Source organism: Notechis scutatus, chromosome 2, assembly GCF_049901735.1.
Source record: "Notechis scutatus isolate UNSWTSFEM ecotype Mainland chromosome 2, rNotScu1.2, whole genome shotgun sequence".
NCBI lineage: Eukaryota > Metazoa > Chordata > Lepidosauria > Squamata > Elapidae > Notechis > Notechis scutatus.
Genome location: NC_142010.1, coordinates 202685106 through 202710253, shown reverse-complemented (window position 1 = coordinate 202710253; position 25148 = coordinate 202685106). Strand labels below are relative to the sequence as shown.

The 25148-nt window shown below is 40.5% G+C and overlaps 1 protein-coding gene across 1 annotated transcript in view; it reads left to right on the top strand.

Moving 5' to 3' along the window:
- Window positions 1–25148, top strand: part of LOC113416890 (guanine nucleotide-binding protein G(q) subunit alpha) — a 97112-nt gene that overhangs the window by 55471 nt on the left and 16493 nt on the right. The window contains exon 3 of the mRNA XM_026675006.2: window positions 6217–6371. Within this exon, the coding sequence (XP_026530791.1) occupies window positions 6217–6371 (155 nt within the window). The remainder of the gene's footprint in view (window positions 1–6216; window positions 6372–25148) is intronic.

Genomic DNA, 25148 nt, shown 5'->3' with positions numbered 1-25148 from the left:
ACTCAGTATCATTATTCCTCTCTAGTGTCCAGTTTTTGAAATCATTGAATTCTTTATCTATATTATGTCTTGCAAAAACTAAAATAGGATGTATTTCCCATAAGAAACTGTTTGCACTTTACAATTAATTCAAAAATATTAATTGAGTTTCATAATACCAAAATCTTAATGTTCCAGTTTTATCTGGATCCTTATTCCCTTTCTAACTTTTTAGGATCAAAATCTCATGTAGCTTTTTGCTGGTTTTTTTCCCAGATTCTTTAAATGCTTAAGTTTGTAATTAAAATTTTCTTTCATGGAGGATTAGATTCACTTGGCATTTTCAAATCTGTTATTTCAAAGGTCACTTAGAAATAGCTAAAAGAGCAATTTCCCAAGATAATTACAAATTTGTAGACCTGTTATGTAAGGAGAGTGAATTTTTTTTTTATAATATCTGTCAGCATTCATCTGAGGTATATTTTTTATGTTTGATGTTAGTTTGTCAATGATGTATTCAATATGGGAGGGTTGTTTGTACATATGTTTTTTATTTTCATTGTTGGTGGCTGATATCTTTGTTTTTTCTTTGTTTTGTATTTTAACTTTGGAGACAAAGAAAAATAAAAAGATGTGATACATTAATAGATAAGGAATCCACACAGAATACATACGTTCAAGGTACTGGAAACTAGGATTGTGCAAAGCATTCAAAAGACATCTTCACAAAGAATAATGCAACTATGTGGAGCAGGTATATGCACAGTCTGCATTTTGTTGGTGGTCAAAATAGAAATGTCAGTACATTTATACATACTACATATGTATACATGCACATTACCTGATGTTCATTGGTGGCATGCAGCTCACCTTCAAACTATCCCAAGGTTCAGATACTATGTCTTTGGAGATTCTCAATCATCCAGGTCATGGTTGTCGCAAAGGTGCTTTTTAAAGAGGCAACTGGACTTTTCTGGTTTTTCTTTGAAGACATTGAGCTTCTCATCCAAGAAGCTTCTTCAGCTGTGACTGGATGGTGTGGAATGGAAGGATTTATGCTTCTTGCAGACAGCTGGTCATTTGCATTCTTTTAGTTTAAATATAGTTCTGATACTATATTTTTGTAGCATAAAACAGCCATCCTTTTCTCCCTCCACGGCTATTTCTTCTAACCCTAACCCACGGTACTCATGAGGATCAGGAAGAGAAGTGACAGGAGAATCATCAGCCTGAGAGGATTCAGCTGGAATATTAGCAGGCAGGGAAAGCAGTGTGGCCTGCCCAACAAGAGTGACAGCTATCGCTGGCCTCTAAACACAAAGAGGTGGAGCTAATGTCACCCCCCCACACACACACACTCCCCACCAGGAGGAGAGGGGGTCTAAACAAATGCTCAGCAAGGCCACAAAGAACCCGTCCTGCCAAAGGGATAAATCCAGGTCACACCACCCCTATATAAAGGGCACCGCAAGCCTCACAGATCTATTGGCAGCAACTCTGTTTACCTCTCCACTGTGTTCCTCAACTTCTTACCCTGTGTTCTCAAGTAATGACCTTGGACTCGCATACTACCTTCGTTTGACCTTCTACTACCTTGTTTATGGTTTAGATTCTCCTCCAATTTAACCTGGTTGGGCTTGTGGGCTGAGTATTTTGGGGGTGAGGACTTACAATTTTTTTTTCTTCTGCTTGAAAAGCGTTTTAGTAAAGATGTAAGACTTACCTGTGTCTATGATTTCTATGGGCCAGGACAGGACCTGCTGCATGTCTTCCATTTTCTTATCTTCCACTCCTCCCTCCCATTCCAGTTCCTCGCCCCTGCTGCTGTTTCTCTTGCTTTTCAGTCTTCTCAATCACTTTTGGATTATACTGTCACTCATCTTTCTCAAACTGTCATGTATCATTACTGCATTCTTCCTTTTCAAGTTGAGCAGTGTCACAGAAATCACAGAAAAGGAATAAAAGCAAGTGAAAGAAATTAAAGGCATGGGATTAGAACAAGGAAAAGAACTATTGCTAAAGGACGGTTCTTTTCCATACCTTGCTATTTTTTCAAACTGTTCTTCTATCACATTCATTATAGCAGTGGCCTTTTTGCTCTGGTCTGTCTTTCAGATACTCATTAACACTATCCAGGCAAGACTTATGTAATCTTCCTTTTAATAAGATTGGTAAGAGTTACATAGATAGTTACATAGAATAAACATCAAAATGTAGCAGCAACAATAAATACTTGCTAAATACGGCTAAATTCAACATCATATTTGTGTGTGAAACATGGCTCAACACATCTCTCTCTGACTCCATTACTCCATTACTACTTCATTACTATTCCTTTACTACAAGAGACTATCATGTTTACCAATCAGATCATGAAAGCCGTAGAGGAGGTGGTGTTGCTATCTTCTATAAAAAGTCCCTACATCTAAAAAGTATCAAAGTTACCCAGGAGCTTGCTCTTCCTGAGACTATAGTCTGTGAACTGTCTTTAGATATCACATTTCGATTCTTATTATGTTACAGAGCCCCTGATTATGACATCAAACATGTAAACAAGTTAAATTCACTACTAACATGGGCAACATCATGCCTACACGGTTTTATCTTTCTTGGTGACTTCAATCTACCTCATATTAACTGGACCCTAAACGAATGTAAAACTGAACCCATACATGCAACCTTCTACAATGCTGTAACAACTTTGGGACTGGAACAACTAGTAGCCAACAATACTAGACTTAACAACTGCCTTGATCTCATCTTCTGCAATAGTTTGAATTCAATTTATGGAATACAAATTAAAGAACCCTTTTCCAACAGTGACCACAACATGATTGACTTTTGTCTCAACATACGTCCACACAAAAATCATCAAAACGATGGGATCCCCAATTATAACTTCAAAAAAGGCAACTATGACCTTATAGACAACGATCTCTCATCTCTTGATTGGCAATTTCTATTCACTGGAAGCAATACAGTTGAAGGCCATTACAACATTTTTTTACTTGATGTCAAAAGAGCCATCAAACTATATGTACCAATAACAACTCCCAAAACCAGAAAAAACAAATTAACCATAACAATAAGGAAGCTTCATCCAAAAAGAAATCACTTTGGAGAAAAAACAAATCTAGTCACGTTGCCAACTTCAAAAGCCGATACAAAATTTTATGCCATCAGATAAAGACTGAATGCACCAATTATCACATTAAACAAGAGGAAAATCTTCTACGCACAAATTCCACCCATGCTTTCTACAATTTTGTAAACAACAAACTAAAAGGCTCAAGTTCCATCCCACCCCTGAAAGGACCTAATAGTAAAGACTGCAATGATGACACCATTAAAGCCAACCTCTTTTACACATTCTTTGGCTCAGTATTTGTAAACAGCAATGGATCATGCCCAGTATTTCCTAGTCAAATCACAGACAACTACAATGATCTAATACATATCAATTTTACAGAAGACAATGTTGAAAAAGCACTACGCAATCTAAAACCATCTCTATCCATTGGACCAGATGGAATATGTGCCTATTTCTTAAAAAACCTATCTGCTGCCATAGCCAAACCTCTAAGCATAATCTTTGGAAAATCTTTCAGGACCAGCTCCTTGCCAAACCTATGGTCACTAGCCATGGTCATCCCCATCTTCAAAAAGGGAGATTGCAGCCTAGTTGAAAATTACGGACCAATCTCCTTATGCTGCATCACGTGTATAGTCATGGAATCAATTATTAACCAATCCATTATCCTCCATTTAGAGACAAACAACCTACTCTCTAATAAACAATTTGGTTTCAGGAAAATCTATCCTGTAATCTGCAACTCTTACACTGCAAAAACATGGACTACACAACTCGATCAGGGCATAGCAATAGACGCAATCTACCTAGACTTCTGTAAAGCCTTTGATTCAGTGGTACACGACAAACTACTCCTAAAACTAAAATCTTATGGTATCTCTGGTCACCTTCATAACTGGATTGAAGCATTCCTGTCAAACAGACAACAAATGGTCAAAATTGGGAACGTCCTATCAAATTCTGTACCTGTCAACAGTGGTGTCCCTGAAGGCAGTGTTTTAGGACCAACTCTTTTCATACTCTATATAAATGACCTCTGTGATCATATTAAGAGCAACTGCGTTCTCTTCGCTGATGATGTAAAACTATTCAACACCACCGACAATACTGCTACTCTTCAAAAAGACCTTGACTATGTATCAGAAAGGTCAAACAAATGGCAACTTCAAATCTCAACGAATAAATGCTCCATCTTACATATTGGCAAAAAAATAATAATCAGAAAATAAAATACAAGCTGAATAGTCAAGACCTTGTTGATGATCCAAACTCTGTAAAGATCTTCGAGTATTCATCTCTAATGATCTAAGTGCTAGAGCCCACTGTATCTACATAGACAAAAAGGCATTAAGAGTTGTTAACCTAATCTTACGTTGCTTTTTCTCTGGTAATATCACACTACCAATACTTGAATACAGATCGTCAGTCTGGAACTTACATTACGTATCTGATATTAACACAGTTGAGAAAGTCCAGAAATATTTCACAAGAAGAGTTCTCCACTCCTCTACTCATTGCAGAATACCTTATGCCACCAGACTTGAAACTCTAGACCTAGAAAACCTAGAACTACGCCGCCTTCAGTCTGATCTAAGTATAATATATAAAATTATATATTGCAATGTCCTACCTGTCAATGAATACTTCAGCTTCAACCATAATAATACAAGAGCACACAATAGATACAAACTCAAGGTAAACCGCACCAAACTTAATTGCAGGAAATACGACTTCAGCAACAGAGTGGTCAATGTCTGGAATACTCTACCTGACTCTCTGGTTTCTTCCCCAAACCCCAAAAACTTTAACCTTAGATGGTCTACTATTGACCTCACCCCTTTCCTATGAGGTCTGTAGGGGGAGTGCATAAGTGCACCAACGTGCCTACCGTCCCTGTCCTATTGTTTCTTTTTATTTTTCTTATATATATCCATTTCATGTACTCATAACTATGTCTATACTTATACTTGTAATCTTATAATCGCTTGACAAAATAAATAAATAAAATAAAAATAAATAAAAAGCAGAATATAGTAGCAGAAATATTAATAATAGTATTGATTGTGTGGTCGATTTGGGGGGGGGGAAGGTGTTTTAGGAGGATACTGTAAAACAGGTTCCCAACCCCCAGATCGCAGCACAGCATGGACTGTGGCCCATTCAGAACTGGATTGAGGGGGAGAGCTAAGCATGCATGCAGCCCCATTTGTGCAAGCAGTAGGTGTCCATGCCTGCCACTCATGCAAATAGAGCTACGGGGACTCACCTGCTGCTCACATGGAATAATCCCCTCTCCCCCTCTTCACCCGCCAGTGAGGAGTGCGCCCTCACCGAACTGGTTGTTACACCAGTTGAATTGCACCGCTGCTGCTGTAAAAGACTAGTAGAGATACCTTTGGAACCCCATTTAATGAACTCTCCCTTTGGAATCAGATGCAAGCTTAAATTATGCAAGTTGTTTTATGTTTAAATTTAATTTCTCCAAAATGCATTGTTTTTCATTTAAATGAGAAGTGCATATGCAAAATTTTGGGGGAAAAAATGCAAGGACAATGCTAAAATTAAAAATCACATAAGAGCCAATATTGGAAAGAAAATATATACACTATTTTGGGGATATGTAAAGTATATTTGGAATCTTAAGGAGGTACATAAGAATTTAACAATGCATATTCAATATTTGGGTCCAAATGCAGTTTTCCATAAAAATGGAATGATTCGGAATTACTCTGTTTATATAACATAACAGCTGCTTTTGGGTCTTCTATTTTCTTCCCTATCCAGATCAAAACTAATATGAAGTAATTATTTTGTTGAAAATTTGGTGGTGGGTTTTTTTTCTTGTTTTTTGTTTTTAAGAGCCAGCAAGTCTCAAGGGAGTTGATCACCTATGATGCAAGAGGGAATTAGGAAATTAATTAATTATTTAAAATGGCTAATCAAAACCATGGAAAAAAATCTTACTGCATTTCTAGAAAAAGACTTTCATTTCCTATCTACAGTGAAAATGTATTGCTATAGGACTATAATGGTATATTCCTTACCTATGAATCAGTTTCTTGCTCAATGGGAATTCAGTAAAGAAAATTGGTCTGTGTATATTTTAGATGACAAATATCTTTTGATTTTCTTTTTTATTTCTATAGGCCAATGCACAACTAGTTCGAGAAATTGATATAGAGAAAGTATGCTCATTTGAGAACCCTTATGTAGATGCAATAAAGAGCTTATGGAATGATCCTGGTATTCAAGAATGCTATGACAGACGACGTGAATATCAGTTGTCAGATTCTACTAAATAGTAAGTATAGATGTCTTATGAGGTTTTTTAGCAATGTAATTTTTAATGTATATAAATGTACACACATTAATATTGGGTTTTCTCATTCAAGTTTTGAAAATTAGTTAATGTAACTTCTTCACTGGTGTTTCAACATGCAAAAATAATCAGGTATTACTTAGATGTATATTTCAGATATAATGAGATGCTTTCTGAAGTGATTTGATAGTGATAGTATTATCCTAAACCTTCTGGTTAAATGATGATCATGCTGTTAGTATAGCTGGCATACATAAATATGTCACATTGCTTATCCTGCTCTTTCAGGGAACCCAGTTTTTGATAATCTTTTATCTTGTTATCTTTCAGCTTATCTAATTAAAAATTAAAATAATTTTTAATTAATTTTGCACAACCTACAATAAGTTCAACAACAGGGAAATATTTAATTATTGGAAAATTATTTTGTTTCCCCTCAAAAATTAAGAAATAATCTGGTTTTTAAAATGATGTTCTCATTCTGAGTCTTGTATAATCCTGGATGTATGTATGTATTCTCCTATCTTTTATCCAAAGATATTAAACAAATATGCATTGTTTTTTCTTCCCTTCTTGTTTTTCCTTACATCAAAAGCAGTGAAAGCTAGACTAAGAGATAGTGACAGGCCTTATATCAAGTGTTGAATACTGTGGAAAAAGAGACATCCTGTACTTTGGTTTGCACTTATTGCTATATGTGTGAAAACAATACATTACTATAGGGCAGGAAGAGAAATAATATCTTATTTTTCAGGATTTCTGGAATAAAGAAGATAGGGTTACTTCCTTTGGAGATAATATGGTATATTTTCCAGAATTGCCTTTCTTATGACCAAAAAGTAGAATTGGCAGTCAGAACTAATGGAATTTGACTGATAAGGCAAATGACTGTGTATGAACATGAACATTTTGAACCTAGACCAAAATGTCTGCATATAAAAGCTCAGAAGTTTTATTTGGCAAGATTTGCAAAATATATTTCTTTGCCTGTTGTACTTTCTAGCTTTCAAAAGCTCAGCTGAATTCGTTAAGCAGCACCAAAAATAAATACATGCTTGGTTATTTTGGTCTTGCCCCTCATACTTGCATTCTAAAGTGCTGTGTAGGGTTACTTATACATAGTATGAACAGAATAGATCAGGGCCCTGGGCCTTTTTTTTTTTTGGGGGGGGGGGCGGGCGCCGAAGGCGGGGGGGGGGGCGGGGTGGGGTGGGGGTCTTCGTCGGGTTTGGGGTGGGGGGCTTCGGTTAGCCGGACAAAACCTCACCAAAAAGAACAATCCCAGGGGGTGTTGGGGGGGGGGTGGGGGAGGGGGTTGACGCCGAAAGCACCCCCCCCTATTTTTTTCGTTTTTTTTGGGAGAGAGGGGGTGGGGGGGGCCCCCCCCGCGGGACCATTTTTCCCCCCAAAAAGGGGGCGGCCCCAACCCCCAGCGGGGGGGGGGGTTTCCTCGGGCGGGGGGGGGCCCGGGCGGGGGGGGGGGGACCCTGGAATAGATGATACAAGTAATATATTATCTTGAATACTGTTTTTCATTTGCAGCAAATTCTAGTTGAAAAATTGTACATACGAAAGTGTTATGCTTTATATAGCAATAGCAATAGCACTTAGACTTATATACTGCTTCAGAGTGCTTTGCAGTCCTCTCTAAGCGGTTTGCAGAGTCAGCCTATTGCCCCAAACAGTCGGGATCCTCATTTCACTGACCTCAGAAGGATGGAAGGCTGAGTCAATATTGAGCTGGTGAGAATCGAACTGCCGAACTTCAGGCAGCCGGCAGTCAGCAGAAGTAGCCTGCTGTACAGCATTCTAACTGCTGCGCCACCACAGCTCTTGACACATGTATATGTTTTGTATTCTTTCTAACAGCAAGTTCAGATAGTTGAGTGCCTGGCGCTTGAAATGAAATGTGTGGTTTCCACATGTTTAGGATATTCTTGACTCACTCAAATTTAGAAGGAAAATGTTTTTTTTTTTAAAAAAAAAAAAACCTCTAAAACTATTTAGTAGGAATTTGGTTTGATAACAGAATGACCATGATAATAGTCACAATTAGGATCATCAATTTGAAAAAAAAAGTGTAAGAGGAACAGAAAGATAATGAAGAAGTGTGAGACAGTAGTTGACAGCTCAGAAGCGTGAGACAGTGGTTGAAAGCGTCTGAGATCTTGATTCTTAGTTTTATGGTTGGACAGGATTTCAAGGCAAACCACATAATGAAAGAATGAGTTTGAGTTGCAGTAGCCCATTAATGTTGTCCACTGCAGGAGGCTTTCTCCAGTAAGAACAGTGCAACTCCTCTTTAATTACTCACTACTCTGCACTCTGGGTTCAACTTTACATTGTATATTATGGTCACATGGTGTGTTTATTTTAACCTATAATTATATAATTTCAAATTTGATTACAATTAGGCCAGTTGTGTCCAAAGTTGAGTAGGTTTATCAAGTAGTTTGTACAAAAAAGGCTAATATCCTAGGAAGGTGCAACACATTAGTGGTTCTTTCCTGATTGTATATGATGTAGGTTAATGCATCCAGAGGAGAATAAATTAGGGTGACCTTTGATACATTAAAACTCCAGTAGTGCATACATTGGCAGGGTCAGTTTTTAATAGTTGTTGCATACTTGTAGCCAGCCAAATCTCATGGGGTGTGCTGTTCCAAAAGGCAGGCACCACAACCAAAAAGGGTCCTTCCTGGATCCAGCTAAATGATTGAGGCTTCTAAATTTCTCTTGTTATGTACCAAAAATGGAAGCCTCAACCAAAGATGATGACTTTCATTCTGAGACGCACGTAGAAAATTGTAGATTTTCTGTAATTCAGACATGACCTATTTATTTTTGCATAATTTATATTTACAGTAATGCACTGTAATGTTTTTTTCCTGGAAATTCTCATTAGTGAGATGTAATTTGAAAGATGTGTGGCACAGAAGCGCATGGTCCTTGGTTCTCCTGACCTCCTAATCTTTTATTTACCATATTCTGTTGGGAAATATTGTAGATCTGTCATCAAAAGATATTTTAACCATTTAAGCTCATCATTAATGGTTGGTGGCATACAGTTATTGAAAAGAAATTGCACATCTTAATATATTTCTATTACAAGCCATATTTTGAAAGTTAATTATAGCTGTAATTTGCTCAGTAAAATCTAGAGTGGCAGCTGTAGTAATTTTATTGGGTTGCCATAGAGATAGGCCTAAGGTGCTGTAGCAAGGTAATTTGTGTGGTCATAATGCAATCATGGCTCTCTGAGGCAGTCACAAATTCTAATACAACTAAAAGTTGTTGCACCTTTATATTATAGTACACTGGAGCCCTTAGAATGAGCTAATTCAGTTAATTAGTCAGCAAGGTAGACTATGATGAGAGGCCAAGGGATGATCTTTCACAGGGTTAAGCAAGTTACCAGTTATCAAGACAAGCCAATTTATCCAAATGCGAAAGAAAGTTTAAAAAAAGAATATCAGCAAAGGATGGATAGAAAAATCTTACAGATATTAAGGGTTTTATTACAGAGCATAGCCCATGTGTTGAAAACGAAGTATCATGCTTTTTGGCGAGAGTACCCATATGACAAAATTTTCCCTTGCCTCTGGGGAAGTCCAGTTCACCTCTTCTTGCTAGTTTTAGCTAAGAAATGAAAACTTGTTTATTCAGAAGAGATACGTAGATATAACCTAATGATGAGCTTACTGCTATATATTTCCTTGACTGATTGATAGATTGATTTATTGATTTAGCTGCCCAAATTATACAATATGGCTGGGTGAGTTATAATTATATAGAAGTGTGGGGAAAAAATTATAGGAAGCATCTGGAATCCAATGATAGAATAATAATATAATGAAATAAAGAGAAACGGAATAGCCAAATTACTATTATACACACATTCAAAAACTTTTCATTCTGTGTTCACCTCACAGTCTGGTCTGGTGCCTGGAGGAAGAATTAGATTTCCAGGGCCTTTACAGAAGAATAGGAAGCACAGGGCTACCTGAATGTTGGAAAGAATCATATTCCGTAAGCTGAGTGTTACAACAGAGAAAGTTTGCCTCCCGGATCCTTCCAGGTGACATGGCTTCAAACAAGGGGTTTAAAGATTGCCCACCTTGCTCATTCTCCTTGGGACAAGCAGAGATAGAGTTGCAAGTAATTTAGCTGGCGTCATAGATGATAATCAACAACTTGAATTGGGACATCCATTGGGAAGCAGTACAGATGGCAGAGGAACGATCTTTCAAAGATCTCTTAAGGTGGCCCTTTCTAGATCAATTGCAGCTTGCAGGTGGTTTTCAAGAGCACCCAGTCTAAAGCATGTTTCAGTAATCCAAATTAGGAATGGCACAATTGAACACAGGATGGATCTATTGAAAGAGGCTGTATTGGCCATTGCTGCTGTCTGGTCTTCAACAAAAGGCAACAGTCCCAAAGTAAAGGTAAAGGTTCCCCTTGCACACACGCGCTAGTCATTTCCGGCTCTAGGGGGCGGTGTCCTCTCCATTACAAAGCCAAAGAGCCAGCGCTGTCCAAAGACATCTGTGGCCAGCATGACTAAACACCGAAGGCACACAGAACACTGTTACCTTCCCACCATAGTGGTCCCTATTTTTCTACTTGCATTTTTACATGCTTTTGAACTGCTAGGTTGGCGGAAGCTGGGACAAGTAACTCCGTTATGTGGTGCTAAGGACTTGAACAGCCGAACTGCTGACCTTTCTGATCAACAAGCTCATCATCATAGCCACTGAGCCACCACATCCCTTTAACAGTCCCAAAAGACCACCTAAAATGCATACCAACTTTGACTGGGAAATGCAACCCAATTCTGAACTGACAGAATAGAATCTCCAGAATTAGGAGACCTCAAAACCCACAGCCATTTATCATGTATTGAGCTGGAGCATTTTCTTCCCCGCCCCACAGCCTTCAGTACTGGGAAAGAACACTTAGTCATCCTACAATAGTGATGTGTAGATGGGCTTCATCAGCGTGTTAATGATACCTGACCCCATACCAATGAATGACTTCCTATGACTCAATATAAATATTAGATAAGTAGGCCATAAGAGGTCCCAAAAAGAAGGGGTTGATTTTTTCTTACCCAAACTATTACTGACTATCTAGTCATTGTACTTTCCACTCCTAAAGCTTGAAAATGGTCCAGAAACATACCATGATCAATGGCATTAAAAGCATCTCATCATTTCTTTTCTCTTTTTCCCTATTCTAATTTTTTTAGTTCTGTGGTTTAATGCTTTAACTGTTGCTCATAGTGAGTCCTATTCAATTTTATTGGGCATATTAAACAGTTTTATGAGCTTATGAAATAGGTGCTATTCAGAGGTGGTATTCAGCAGGTTCTGACCAGTTCTGGAGAATCAGTAGCGGAAATTTTGAGTAGTTCGGAGAACCAGCAAATCCCACCTCTGACTGGAGATTTTACAGTATCCTTCCCCTACCACGCCCACCAAGCCACGCCCACATAACCGGTAGTAAAAAAAAATGAATCCCACCACTGGTGCTATTTGTATAATGGGGGTTTTCTATTTCTTTTTTATAAGATGTGTTTTTTTTAAAAAAAGGATGTTCTTTTTGTACATGTAGTGCACTGTCTTAAGCTGTATATCTCAGCATGCTTCAAGAAGAAGACTCAGTTGAACAGACTGGTACCTATTTTTATGTAAATAATGGTAAATTCCCATTGCAAGTCATTGAGGCAGCAATGATATTCATGCTCATAGGAATAGGTTTGTACTATGAAGGAGAACTTGACTGTCAGTAATTTCAAATGAGCTCAATCTCTGCCTGCAATTTAGTTTTCAACATTAAACATAAGAACAAAAGTTGACATACTGTTAGTTCCATAATTGTGTAATATGTGCATAACCTAAAAATAGAAATTTGCTAGCATCCATTTTGCCTGTAAGTCTGTCCAGATTTTTCTGGGCATATATATGACTCAGAATAGACAGTTTTGAAAACAGGCAGTTACTCAAGCTTTGCAATATTACAACCCTTAAAATGCTAAATGAATTTGTGCAGCCTTCTCCCATGAATAAAACCAGTTATTTCATTCAGGTTAGTAGTACATTGTTTCTTGCCAAAAGCCAACTGAAAGACGTGCAATTGTGTTTTCTTAGCGTAGCTTTACTTCTGTGAGCCAATCTGATAGATTTTTCACAGTGAGCTTATTTATCACACACCAAATACACAAAGGAACCAATTGAACTGGCACACTTTTCTTTTGATCAGAGCTATACAATTTCATTTGGATAATAGCAAATTAATAACAACCATTTGTTATTCAGTTGCTAAGTTGTGTCTGACTTTTTATTACCCTGTGGACCGTAGCACACAAGCACACACACCCCCGTCCCTCTCAGTCTGCCCAAACTCATACCCACTGATGAGCTCATATAGTATTTAAAATTGTCCTTAGGATCTTGAATAGAGAAACACATATGGGAGGATAGATTGCTTTACTGAGTGTCTTGAACATAACTAATAAAATTGCAGAATGTATTGTAGATAGAATGGAAACAAGTCCCCATTGAATTTCAGAGAAGGCAGATTCTTCAGAAATTGTATCAGTAACATTCATTGAAATATTTGAGAATGGTTTTAGCAGTATACACATTGAAATTTTAAAATAATATTTGATATTTCCAGGTACTTTAGAAAGAATGAAAAAAGTTGGGAGTTAAAGGTTTGATCTTAGTGAATCTCAATGGAATTATTTGACAAAATAATTTATTTAAGATATTATTTAACAATTTAATCCATTTCAGGAAATAAGTAAAAAAATTACAATTAAAAATAGTGGTAGCATTGCAGTGCATAGTGAGTCCAGTTTCTATCTTTTCTTTATCATTTAAGTGATGATGTCATTGTGTCAACTTGTTTGATTTACATTATGTTGTTGTCACACAAATTATTTCAGTTGCTGTGATGACACATGCTTTATTATAACAGACCCTGAGAAATAATGGACTTTCCCCAAGTTAGTCTATTAAATCAAGGCTTCCCTATATAAATAATTATGTATTTCCATAGTATAACTATTTCTTCTTCTTTTTTCCCCCTGGCTTAGTTTTATGCTGGTGGGAATTTAGTTTATATCTGGCTATTATATTAAATGCTGTGGTCCTTCAGTAAATATGTAAAAAAGCTCCCATATTGTCCTATTTCAAAATAATATAAATCTATATAAAAGCAAAATACCACTCCTGCATCATAACAACATCTCAAGAACCATAAAGCCTACAAACTTGAAATTTGGCACGTATGTTCCTCTTGGCTTCTAGGTGCTAAGAAAGGATTTTTCGAAATGACCATCAGAGCATTAGTATTTTGTATATTTATTATTAACATGCTCTGATGCTAAGGAGTTCTACTTTGCCTCCCCACCTGAAAAGAAATCTGTTCCAAATGCAAAACACAAGCAGAGGAGAGGAGTTTCAGTTTTAGTTGTTTCACAGCACCAAACAGCTTTAGTACAGAACACTTGAGCTAAGCCACACCTAGGCTCCTTGCTGTCTCCTTCTTGCTCACGCAGCAAATACTGATTCAGTTTCCAAACAGCCCTCAACTCTCTCTCACACACTGATAGGATGCTAGCCAGAGGAATATCGATGGATGCTGGTAGGCAGAGGCAGAATTTTCCCCCCTTATTTTCCTCCCCCAAAACTAAGCCCTACCACATAGTTTTGTAGCGAATGGGCATTGGTATAATTATCTGAGAACGCCCGTTCTATCTACACTGCAAGAGAGTCCAGGACTGGGATATGACTCCTCCCTCTGAGGTCATAGAGCTGAGTCTGCCACTACATAAAAAGCCAGCCCCTAGCTGGCTCCCCAGCTTTTAGGCAAAGATTCTTGACAGACGTAAAGTGTCTCTGGAAGATAAATAGTGAAATTAATTCCCCACCACCACCAAGACCAGATGCGCAAGGGTGGGGCTGGACTCTCTTGCAGCGTAGATAGAAAGGGCATTCTCAGATAATTATACCAATGCCCATTCTCATCCATGCTGCGCCGAGAGTCCAGGAATGGGACATACCAAAGCCTGCGTGTCCACGGGAGGGCAATCATCTGGTCCACTCACTCTGACTGTGGGACAACCATCTGAAGTACCCTTCTTCCAAACATGGCATCAGCAGAGGCAAAGGAATCCAGGTGATAATGCCGTGTAAACGGTGAAGATGCCCAGCTAGCTGCCCTGCAGATTTCCTCAAGGGTCACCTGGGTAGTCCAGGAGGCGGAAGTCACAGCACTTCTAGTGGAATGTGCTGGTAGGTTCCTGGGCACTGACAGGTAGGCCTTGGAGATACATGCTCTGATCCATCTACCAATGGTAGATGGCGAAGCCTTGTTCCCCAAAGAATTAGGATGAAATGATACAAACATGGGCTCGGACTTCCGAAAAACCATGGTATGTTTGATGTAGATGTGGAGAGCTCGTCTTACATCCAATGTATGCCACTTCTGCTCCAACTCATGATGTGGCTTGGGGCAGAAATCTGGTAACACTATGTCATGTGCCCGATGAAACCAAGAATTTACTTTAAGAACAAACGTAGGATTTAGCCTCAGAACCACCTTGTTCTCATGGAAAGTGCACAGACCCTGTCTAACTGAGAGTGCTGCAAGCTCCGATACTCTCCTGGCTGAAGTAATGGCCACTAGAAAGGCCACTTTGATGGTCATAAATTGAAGTGATACAGATTTGAGAGGTTCAAACGGGGGTCCTGTAAGGGCCTGCAAAACTCTAGGGAGATCCCAGGTGGGATGCCTGTGAACTACAGGAGGGCATAGATTAGAAGCCCACTCCAAAAACCTTTGAACTGAGGGATGATGAGATAGGGATGAATAATTGTCCCAGGACAGCCACCATCTGACGGCGGAGGGTGTTATGTTCCAGTCCTTGCTCTAGCCCATTTTGAAGGAATACTAACATATCTGTGACAGATGCAGAAGTGGGATCAGGGGTGGATTTTGAACACCATGTGCAAAAGACTCTCCAGATAGCATCGTAGATGCAAGTAGTAAAAGGCCTGTGAGAAGCCTGGATGATCTCTATCACCCTGTCAAGGAGATTAGAATCCCTCAGAGATTGCCACTCAAGCACCAAATGGCTAACCAGAACCACTGAGGATCTGGGTGGAGTAAGGGTCCTTGATGGAGAGAGATCCTGCTGGCCGGGATCTTCCGCGGCTGAGCTACAGACAGATTCACCAGATCAGCAAACCAGGGTCTCCTGGGCCAATGGGGTGCCAGGAGTTGAGCTCTACCTTTTCCTACAACATCCTCCGAATGACTGCCGGAATGATAGAAAGAGGGGGAAAGGCATAGAGGAGACCTGGAGGCCATTTGCTCCAAAGTGCATTGGTCCCCTCCGCCCCTTGGGTTGGAAATCTGGTGAAGAATCTGCTTACTTGTGTGTTTTGAGGGGTGGTGAAGAGGTTTACTGCAGATATTCCGAACCTGTGGGATAGTTGGAGACTCCACTCTGACTGATCAACTCTGGATCGACTCAACCAGTCAGTGGGTGTGGTTGACCCCCGAAATGTGGTCTTCCCTGATGGAAAGCAGGTGTCTCTCCACCCACCATCCCAGGAGTTCTGCTTCCCTCATCAAGGCCCTGGACCTGATCTCCCCCTGTCTGTTGACATGTGCCTTTGTGGCCACATTGTCCGTCATGACCAACACGTGACAACCTACTACTCTGTTCTGGAAATGCTTCAGGGCTAGGAAGATGGCTTTGAGCTCTAGCCAATTAATGGGGCAGGCCCTGTCTCCCTGAGACCAACTCTCCTGGGCTATCTGGCTGGCCAGATGGTCCCCCCAACCCTGAAGACTGGCATATGTGGTGAGCAGGATTCTATCCGGTTCCTTGAATGAATGTCCTCTCGAGACTGCCGGAGATTGCCACCATTTGAAGGAGCAAAGGATATGTGGTGGAACCTGAACCCTGATGGAAGTGTGGCTGGTCCCTGCCTGTTGAAATGGCAGCAGGAACCATTGAAGAGCTCGAGCATGGAGCCGTGCCCATGGAATGATGCCAATGCAGGAAATCATTTTCTGAGGACTTTGGACAGGTGAGACAAGGGGACTGTGCGCTGCCATCGAATCTGAAGGATGAACTCATTGAGGCTCTCCCCACAATCCAGGGAGAGAAATACCTTGCAGAGAGACATATCGATGATCGCGCCAAGATGAAATAGTCTGGTTGTCGGAGAAAGATGGCTTTTCTTGAAGTTGATAGAAAACCCATGGTCTTGTAGGAACTGCAACGTGGTCTGGAGGTTGCGATGGGCGGAGTGGACCAACGCCGACTGAATCAAGATGTCATCCAGGTAACATTGGACCCTCACTGGAACAGCAAGCTGCCAGGACCTTGGTGAAGACTCTGGGGGCCGTTGAGAGGCTGAATGGAAGGGCCCGGTACTGGAAATGCTTGTTCTGGTAACAGAAATGAAGAAACTGGCAGTGATGGAGCCAGATGGGAATATGGAGGTATGCCTCCGTGAGGTCTATGGAAGAGAGGAGATCGCCCTCCCGAACACTCTAGGATTGAATGCAAAGTCTGCATCTTAAAATGCCTGTATGGGATGAACCTTTTCAAAAACTTCAGGTCAAGAATGGCTTGCCACCCTCCTGAGGCCTTTGGGATCACAAAGAGATGAGAGTAGAAGCCTAGCCCTCATTGATCCATTGGAACCAACTGTATGGCTCTTATGTCCACAAGCTGTTGAATGGCCGATTCCATGAGGACCCGTTTGGAGCTGTCCCTAGAAACCAGGCAGCAGACAAAAAAACTTGGGGGTGGAGAGAAGAACTCAAGGCAAAGACCCGACCTCACCATCCTGAGCACCCAGGCATCCGATGTAGAAGAAGGCCAGATGACCTCCAATGGGTGGGGAGAAAGGGCATTCACTTAGAGCGTCAGAAAGAACAACCTCCTTGAAAGGGCCAGGGTGGTCCGTTGCTGCCTGCCTGCAGCCTCAGGTCATTGCTCCTGATCAGGAGGTTCTCTGGCCCTGAGAGAAACGAGCGGAAGACTTGGGACAGAAGGAAGAAGGTTGATAGTATGGTGCTGGATGATACTCTGACTTCTTCCCCACCAAGGAGAGAACCTTTCTCTTGTTCCCGGTTTCCACCAAGTATGGCTCCAGGGTGTCGCCGAACAGTTTTTCTTCGGTGCATGCAGCAGAGGCCAGCTTCCATTTTTGGCAGGAATCAGACTGCCAATTTTGCAGCCAGAGGAGCCTCCTGGCCACCAACGATGATGCCATGGCCCGTGATGCAAATTTGGCCAAATTCAGTGTAGCATCCACCATGAATTCTGCTGCCACAATGATTTTATTTAGGTCTTGATGTGACCTAAAATTGGTGGTAGGAAGCCGATCTTGCAGTTGGAACAACCACCACAGAGATACCCTCGTAAGAAACGAGGCTGCTGTGGAGGCCCAGGCTGCCCAGGCCACTGCCTGGTGGGTGCGCTTGAGAGTTTGCTCTGACCTCTTGTCCTCTGCCTTGAGCATATCCTCTGGCTCAGTGAGGGTGCCTGATGTTGAAAACAAGGCAACCACCGGGGCATCCACAGCTGGAACCAGGACAGCGTTGGCCAAGGAAGGGCCCATGTTGTTAAAACGCCTGTTGTGTGAAGAAGCTGAGGCCCTGCACCAGTCGAGGCACACTGCTCCTTGACCAAATCCAGAAATAACAGAGGGGATGGAAGAACTTCTGTATGGACCACTGGCTTTGAGAAGAGAGAGTCCCCATGGTTATTAGAAGTTGCTTGAAGTTCTGGAGCCACCTCCTCTGGACTTAATTGGGCTGTGACCAAGGCCTTGTGCGGAAGCGGTTTGAACAGAGAAAGTTTAAAAATCGCTGCTGATGTGGGTTGATCAGACCTAAGCCCCTCCTCCTCTGATAAGTTAGGATCCCTGATCTTACCTGACATGGAAGAGTGATTGTGTTCTGAGGGATTTATGTAATCCTTCTCCTCATACTCGCCCCAGTCAATATTGGGTAAATGGGCAACTGAACCGTTGTTGCCTGGGAAAATCCCTCTGAGATGGGGGCCCTTGGGAGAAAGCAGGGAACAGAAAGGGGCAGAGTAGCTGTTGGAATCCTTCAACTAGCCCCTGTCTGATGGCTACAGAAACCATGTCCCTGATATCCTCTGGCCTACTCCTGTGGGAGGATCCACTGGCTGCAGGCCTGCAGCAGTGGGAGTAAAGGTGGCTTTAGGCCTAGGCCTAAGGCCACCTTGAATCATCTGATCTAGGGGGTGTGAGGAACCTGGACCCCAGGCAGCCTGCCTGAAGTTGGGCCCAGACCTTCTTAAGTTCTGGGGCAGAAACTCCTCTTCTACCCTTTCTGGGGACCAAGCCTGAAGGTGGCTGGCAGAGCTAGTTTCAGCCTCCCCCGCCCTGGCCATAACCTCTGGGCAAACCTGAAAATTCCCCTGATTGGGAAGATTGTTGCATCCGACTCCTCATCTAATCCAGGGTCTTAGCAAACTGTTTTTCTAAAGCAGCATGCCTTTGTTTCTCAGCCCTGAGTTCAGATTTAGAAGTCTTCTTGGGGGCTAAAGCCTTGGCCTTGATCTTTGCTGCAGCCTCTCATTTTGCTGATGATTTTTTGCTTTTAGCTCTTTCTCCTATCCAGAGACACTAGCTCTTTAGCTGGGGAGCCAGCTAGGGGCTGGCTTTTTATATAGTGGCAGATTCAGTACTGTGACATCAGAAGGAGTAGTCATATCTCATTCCTGGACTCTCAGCACAGCGTGGATGAGAAGCATGGGTAACAAGCTAGCTTAAAATAATGGTTAAAATATTGTACTTCACTAACGCTGTTCTACAGAAAATCCCAAGCCTATGGATATAGTCCAGATGCCATGATGAAATCTACCAGAACCAATCACAGCACTCATAGGTTTAACCGTTTCTTAGAATTCCCCTTGCTCTTGTTTTTCTTGAGAAAGCTTATTACCGCCTTATCTAGACAAAATGGGAATGAGGGTTGACATTGGTCTCACTTTTCCTGCAGAAGCCTGGTCAGCTTTAAACTACAATAACTTGTTATTATCTGCCAGTTGCTTGCAGCTATCTAGAATGTAACCCACAGCTTAAGAACTTCTTAAATAAGGCAGTAATCATTTTGCTAGAAATACTTTAAAAGCAGGGCAAAACTATCCAATTCCAAGAAAGCATTTGTGTCTGCAAAGGAAATCATCTTAAACAGAGACAAAAAAAAATTAGGTTCTTGATCCAGAAGCCTCATTTTCAGCAATTTAATGTAGCTATATGGCTCTTTAATCGTGAAGATTAATATTTGTGAATCCAGTTTCAGTTTAGATAAATAAATATTTTAATGCTAAAGTTAAATTATTTTAAAGATATGCTAATTTGGGATGATGCATTGACTTACCAGTAGATCTGTGTGTTCTCTTCTCGGTCTTTGTATTTCTTTCTCTTTCCCACATAGATTAGAAATGAAATTTAGCAGTTAGGCTTATGCCCACATACATTAGTTTCCTGAGGATAAATATAGCTCCCTGTGATTTCATTTAACTGGGAGAAGACTGTATTATGTGTCACCTTGCTTGGCAGCTGAATTGGATTGAGGATGGAGATCAATCTGGGCATCAGTTACAAAAATAACATAATTGATGCAGTTATGATGAGCCGGAAGCATATTTTTAGTCGACTCATCTCGAGTGAATAATGGGATACTGTTGATCTACTCCAGCTTGGTCCACCTGAATCCGTACTGAAACAGGCTCAGGAAAGTGAAGCTGGTGTCCTGTATCAGACAACCATAGCAAAAAGGAGTACTGTCCCAATAGAACATGCCAAAAAAAAAAAAAAGGACAAGATGTAGACCAGTTTCTGATACAAAATACAAAAATTTGTATCTGGGAAAATTACACAAATCAATATAGTAAAATCTTGGGGGTCAGCCACCTCCCAGTTTTCTCTGAAAATATCTCTATTAATTGAAATAGTCCAAATGGACATCCATTTACTGACGTGTAAGTTTATATTTATGCTTAATAATCATTTTATTTAAAATTCTAATTTTGCCAGTCTATAACTTAGTTACTTTGGGTACTTTGTCATATATGGCTGTTTTGTAAATTATTTTGCTGTGAATTTGTCCAATTCCTTTTCTGTGTACATGAGATAGAAAGATTTTATATCAAACAGGGGCAATGGGGAGAACAGTGTTGTATGTGATTGGCACATTTTTATTACTTCCTTGGTATCTATAAGATACCAAGACTCAAAATTGCTCCCATATGTCCTTTCATGTAGCGTAGATTCCATTATTTGTTTGTTTTGCTTGTTTTTATTTATTTATTTAATGTTTACAACAATCTATCTCACCTTTGTGTCATTCCTACAAGGTAGACTAATCAGGGAACTGACTTCACAGGAAGACTAAAACTATACGTTGTTGAGACAGTCTATATAGCAACAGCACTTATATATGACCTCATAATGGTCATAACAGCACTCTCTCAAGTGTTTTACAATATCAGCATACAGGTACTCCTTGACTTACAACCACAATTGAGCCCAAAATTCCTGTTGCTAAGTGAGACAGTTGTTAAGTGGATTTTGCCTCATTTTACAACCATTCTTGCAACAGTTAAGTGAACCACTGCGGTTGTTAAATTAGTCACATGGTTGTTAAGTGAACTCGGCTTCCCCATTGACTTTGCTTGTCAGAAGATCACAAACTCCGGGACGTTGCAACTGTCATAAATATGAATCAGTTGCCAAGTGTCTGAATTTTGATCATGTGACCATGGACACGATGCAATGGTCATAAGTGTGAAAAATAGTCATAAGTCACTTTTTTCAGTGATGTTGTGTGTGTGTGTGTGTATGTATGTGTGTGTATATACAAACATATACATATACATTACATACACACACACACACACACATATATGTATGTATGTATGTATGTATGGCATTCAGCTATATATAGCCATATATATATATATATATATATATATATATATATATATATATATATATATATATATATATATATATATATATATATATATATACATACATACACACAACACACACACACACACACACACACACACACACACACACACACACACACTTAAGTTTTCGCGGGTACTTACATGTATGGTATTCAGCTTTGTTCGGGTATTTTCCCACGTCACAATACAGAAGCCTGATGATGGCAGATGAGATTCTGCCGAAACGTTGCTACAACTTTAAAAGCACAACTATAATGATGTGGGAAAATACCCGAACAAAGCTGAATACCATACATACATACATACATACATACATACATACATACATACATATTTGTTTTCGTAGATTTTCACGGATACAGGTATGTAGGTCCAGGTGTGTTCGGGTCTTTTCCCATGTAAGATTAAGAGTATCTTGGTGATGTTTCGGCGAGGTCCCATTCGCCATCCTCAGGCTGGTGCTTTCGGCTTCATGCAGTGTGTGATCGGAACTGCCGTCTCTCTATAAATACTGGTGGTGGGGGCTGGTGTGCTGGGCTGGTTGGCTGCGCTACTGCCTCTTGATTGGTTGATGGAGTTGATGTTGGTATAATGGGCTGTGTGATGGCCTTGTGAGTTTTGTTGTGGAGATATCCTGGATCTTGTGCTGTAATCTCCTGGGTCGTTTGTTTTGTAGTGATCTTTTTTCCACTAGCCTTTTAAGCCTTCCATTAGTGTTTTAACGGCTTGGATAATGGGTTGTGTGATAGGCTTGCGAGTTCTTTTGTTGTGGTAGCCTGGGTCCTGCGTTGTAATCTCCTGGGTCGTTTGTGTTTTGATCTCTTTTCCATTAGCCTCCTGTGTTGTAATGGCTTGGGTAATGGGTTGTGTGATGACCTTGTGAGATTTATTGCTGTGGTATCCTTGGTCTTGTGCTGTGATATCCTGGGTCATTTGCTGTGTTGCAACTTCTTGAGTTCTTGTCGTGTAATTTCCTGAGTTTTCTGATGTGATATCCTGAGCGAGTGGCCGTGATGTAGCATTCTGGGTTTTAGACTGGCTTTGAGTTTGGGGTCTAGGTCTGTGTTCTTGGCGTGTGTCAGCTTGTTTGGTTTTGGGGTCAGGGGGTGCGACAGCTGGCGAAGCAGCCGTGGTCTGTTTTCTAGATGGTGGTTGTCCTTCGTTTATAGGATGGGCTTGGGCCTAGGTCTGATGAGGGGGATTGGCGGTGGTGTCCCGTGTTGTTTCGGGTCTGATGTTGGTTTTCGTGGCTGGGACTCATTTGTTGGTGAGGGCTAGCTTCCAGATATCTGGTAGGCAGGAGGTGTCGTCCCGTCTATTCATGTTATGGGGGTGTTTCTCTATCTCGATGGCTTCCCTGATTATTCTCTTGCTGGAGTGTTCAGTGTTGGATATTAATTTGGTTCCTTCGAAATTAATTTCATGTCCTGTGGCTTTAAGGTGCTGGAAGAGGGAGGAAGTATTTTCTTCTCTTCTGACTGCGTTTTTGTGTTCTGCGATATGCGCATTTATTCTCCTGTTGGTTTGTCCAATGTATGTGGCTGGGCCGAAAACACCAGCCTGAGGATGGCGAGTGGGACCTCGCCGAAACGTCGCCAAGATACTCTTAATCTTACATGGGAAAAGACCCGAACACACCTAGACCTATATATATATATATATATATATATATATATATATATATATATATATATATATATATATATATATATATATATATATATACACACACACACACACACACACACGTATACAAATACATATATGTATGTATGTATGTATGTATGGTATTCAGCTTTGTTCGGGTATTTTCTCACGTCATTATAGTTGTGCTTTTAAAGTTGTAGCAACGTTTCGGCAGAATCTCATCTGCCATCATCAGGCTTCTGTATTGTGACGTGGGAAAATACCCGAACAAAGCTGAATACCATACATATAGATACCTGCGAAAATCTAAGAATATGAATATGTATATATATAAATATATATATATGTCGGTCTAGGGGTGTTCGGGTCTTTTCCCGTATAAGATTAAGACTATCTTTGCGACGTTTCGGGGAGGTCCCACTCGCCATCCTCAGGCTGGTGCTTTCGGCTTCGTGCCAGTGCAATATATATATTCCATATATGCTGTGTTCTACTAAGTTACCTGACGAACATGAGATCACTGGGGAAAAAACCATGGAATCAGTATAATGAAAATAGCAATAGCACTTAGACTTATATACTGCTTCACAGTTCTTTACAGCCCTCTCTAAGTGGTTTTCAGAGTCAGCATATTGCCCCCAACAATCTGGGTCTTCATTTTACCCACCTTGGAAGAATGGAAGGCTGGGTCAACCTTGAACCTGGTGAGATTTGAACTGCCAAATTGCAAGCAGCTGGCAGTCAGCAGAAGTAGCCTGCAGTACTGCACTCTACTCGAACCACTGCACCACTGTGGCTCAAAAATAGCTTCAATTCAGTCAGTCAAACATTTATTATGACCCTAAGGCCAGTAATCAGACAAAACCAGCCAGAGGAGAGGTGAGGAGAGGAGAGATTGGCTAATTGTGATTGGACACCGAAGGAATTTGTGTCTGGTGCATAAGCTCTCAGTTTACATGCAAAGTTGTATAATCATAAGGAGAAGATAGTAGAAAAGATGAGAAGGATAATACTAAAGCAATCATACAATGTGGGTAAATATTTGTAGACATAAGACAATACTATGGTAATTAGATGTTCAGCAGAGTGATGCCATGAGGGGAAAAACTATCTTTGCATCTAGTTGTTTTCCCATGCTCAGCCCTCTTTCTGACCTGTGCAGTATACAGGTCCTTGATGGAAGGCAGGCTAATTGCAGTTATGTTTTTTGCAGTCCTAACTGTCCATTGAAGTCTGTACCTGTTCTGTTTGTTTGCTGTACCAAACCAGACAGTTAAAGAAGTACAAATTATAGATTCAATAATTCCTCTGTAAAACTGTATCAACAGCTCCTGGGACAGTCCGAACTTTCTGAGTTGATTCAGGAAGAACGTTCTTTGTTGCACCTTTTTAATGATGGTTCTAATGTTAGGCGTGCATTTCAAGTTCAACTTGAAGGGTCTCTACTGTTGACACTGTGTTGTCTAATATTGTAAGAGGTGGTTGAGTAGGAGGGCTCCTCCTAAAATCCACTTTAATCTCTGCAATTTTAAGTGTTTTTAGCTCCAGATTGTTCCAGCTGCAGCACACGGTCAGTTGTTCAATCTCCTGTCTATGTAAATTCATCACTGTCTCAAATGAGACCATTCACTGTTGTATCATCTGCAAACTTCAGTACTTTAACTGAGGGATCCTTTGACATGCATAGAGAGAAAAGAATAAAGGAGAGAGCACACAGGCCTGTGCTAATTGTATGGGTATTTGATGTAATTTTACCTAATTTCACCTGCTGCTTTCTATCTGTCAGAAAGCTTATAGATATAGATAAGGTATAGACATCAGGATGAAAAAAGAAATATATATTTTCAAATGCAAGGGCAGTCAGCTGGTTTATATGCAAGTGAAGAAACTTGGAAAGATATAGCCAAATAATATCAGCATGGGATAAGCAACAAATTGAAATAATGCTTTCTACCAGGGAATTTCTTCAGAATGGGATACATAAATGCCAACTAGGATTACTTGTAGACAGCCATGAAGAAGACTACTACTGACCCCTACTCCCTCCCCGAGGACATATGTGTTAATGT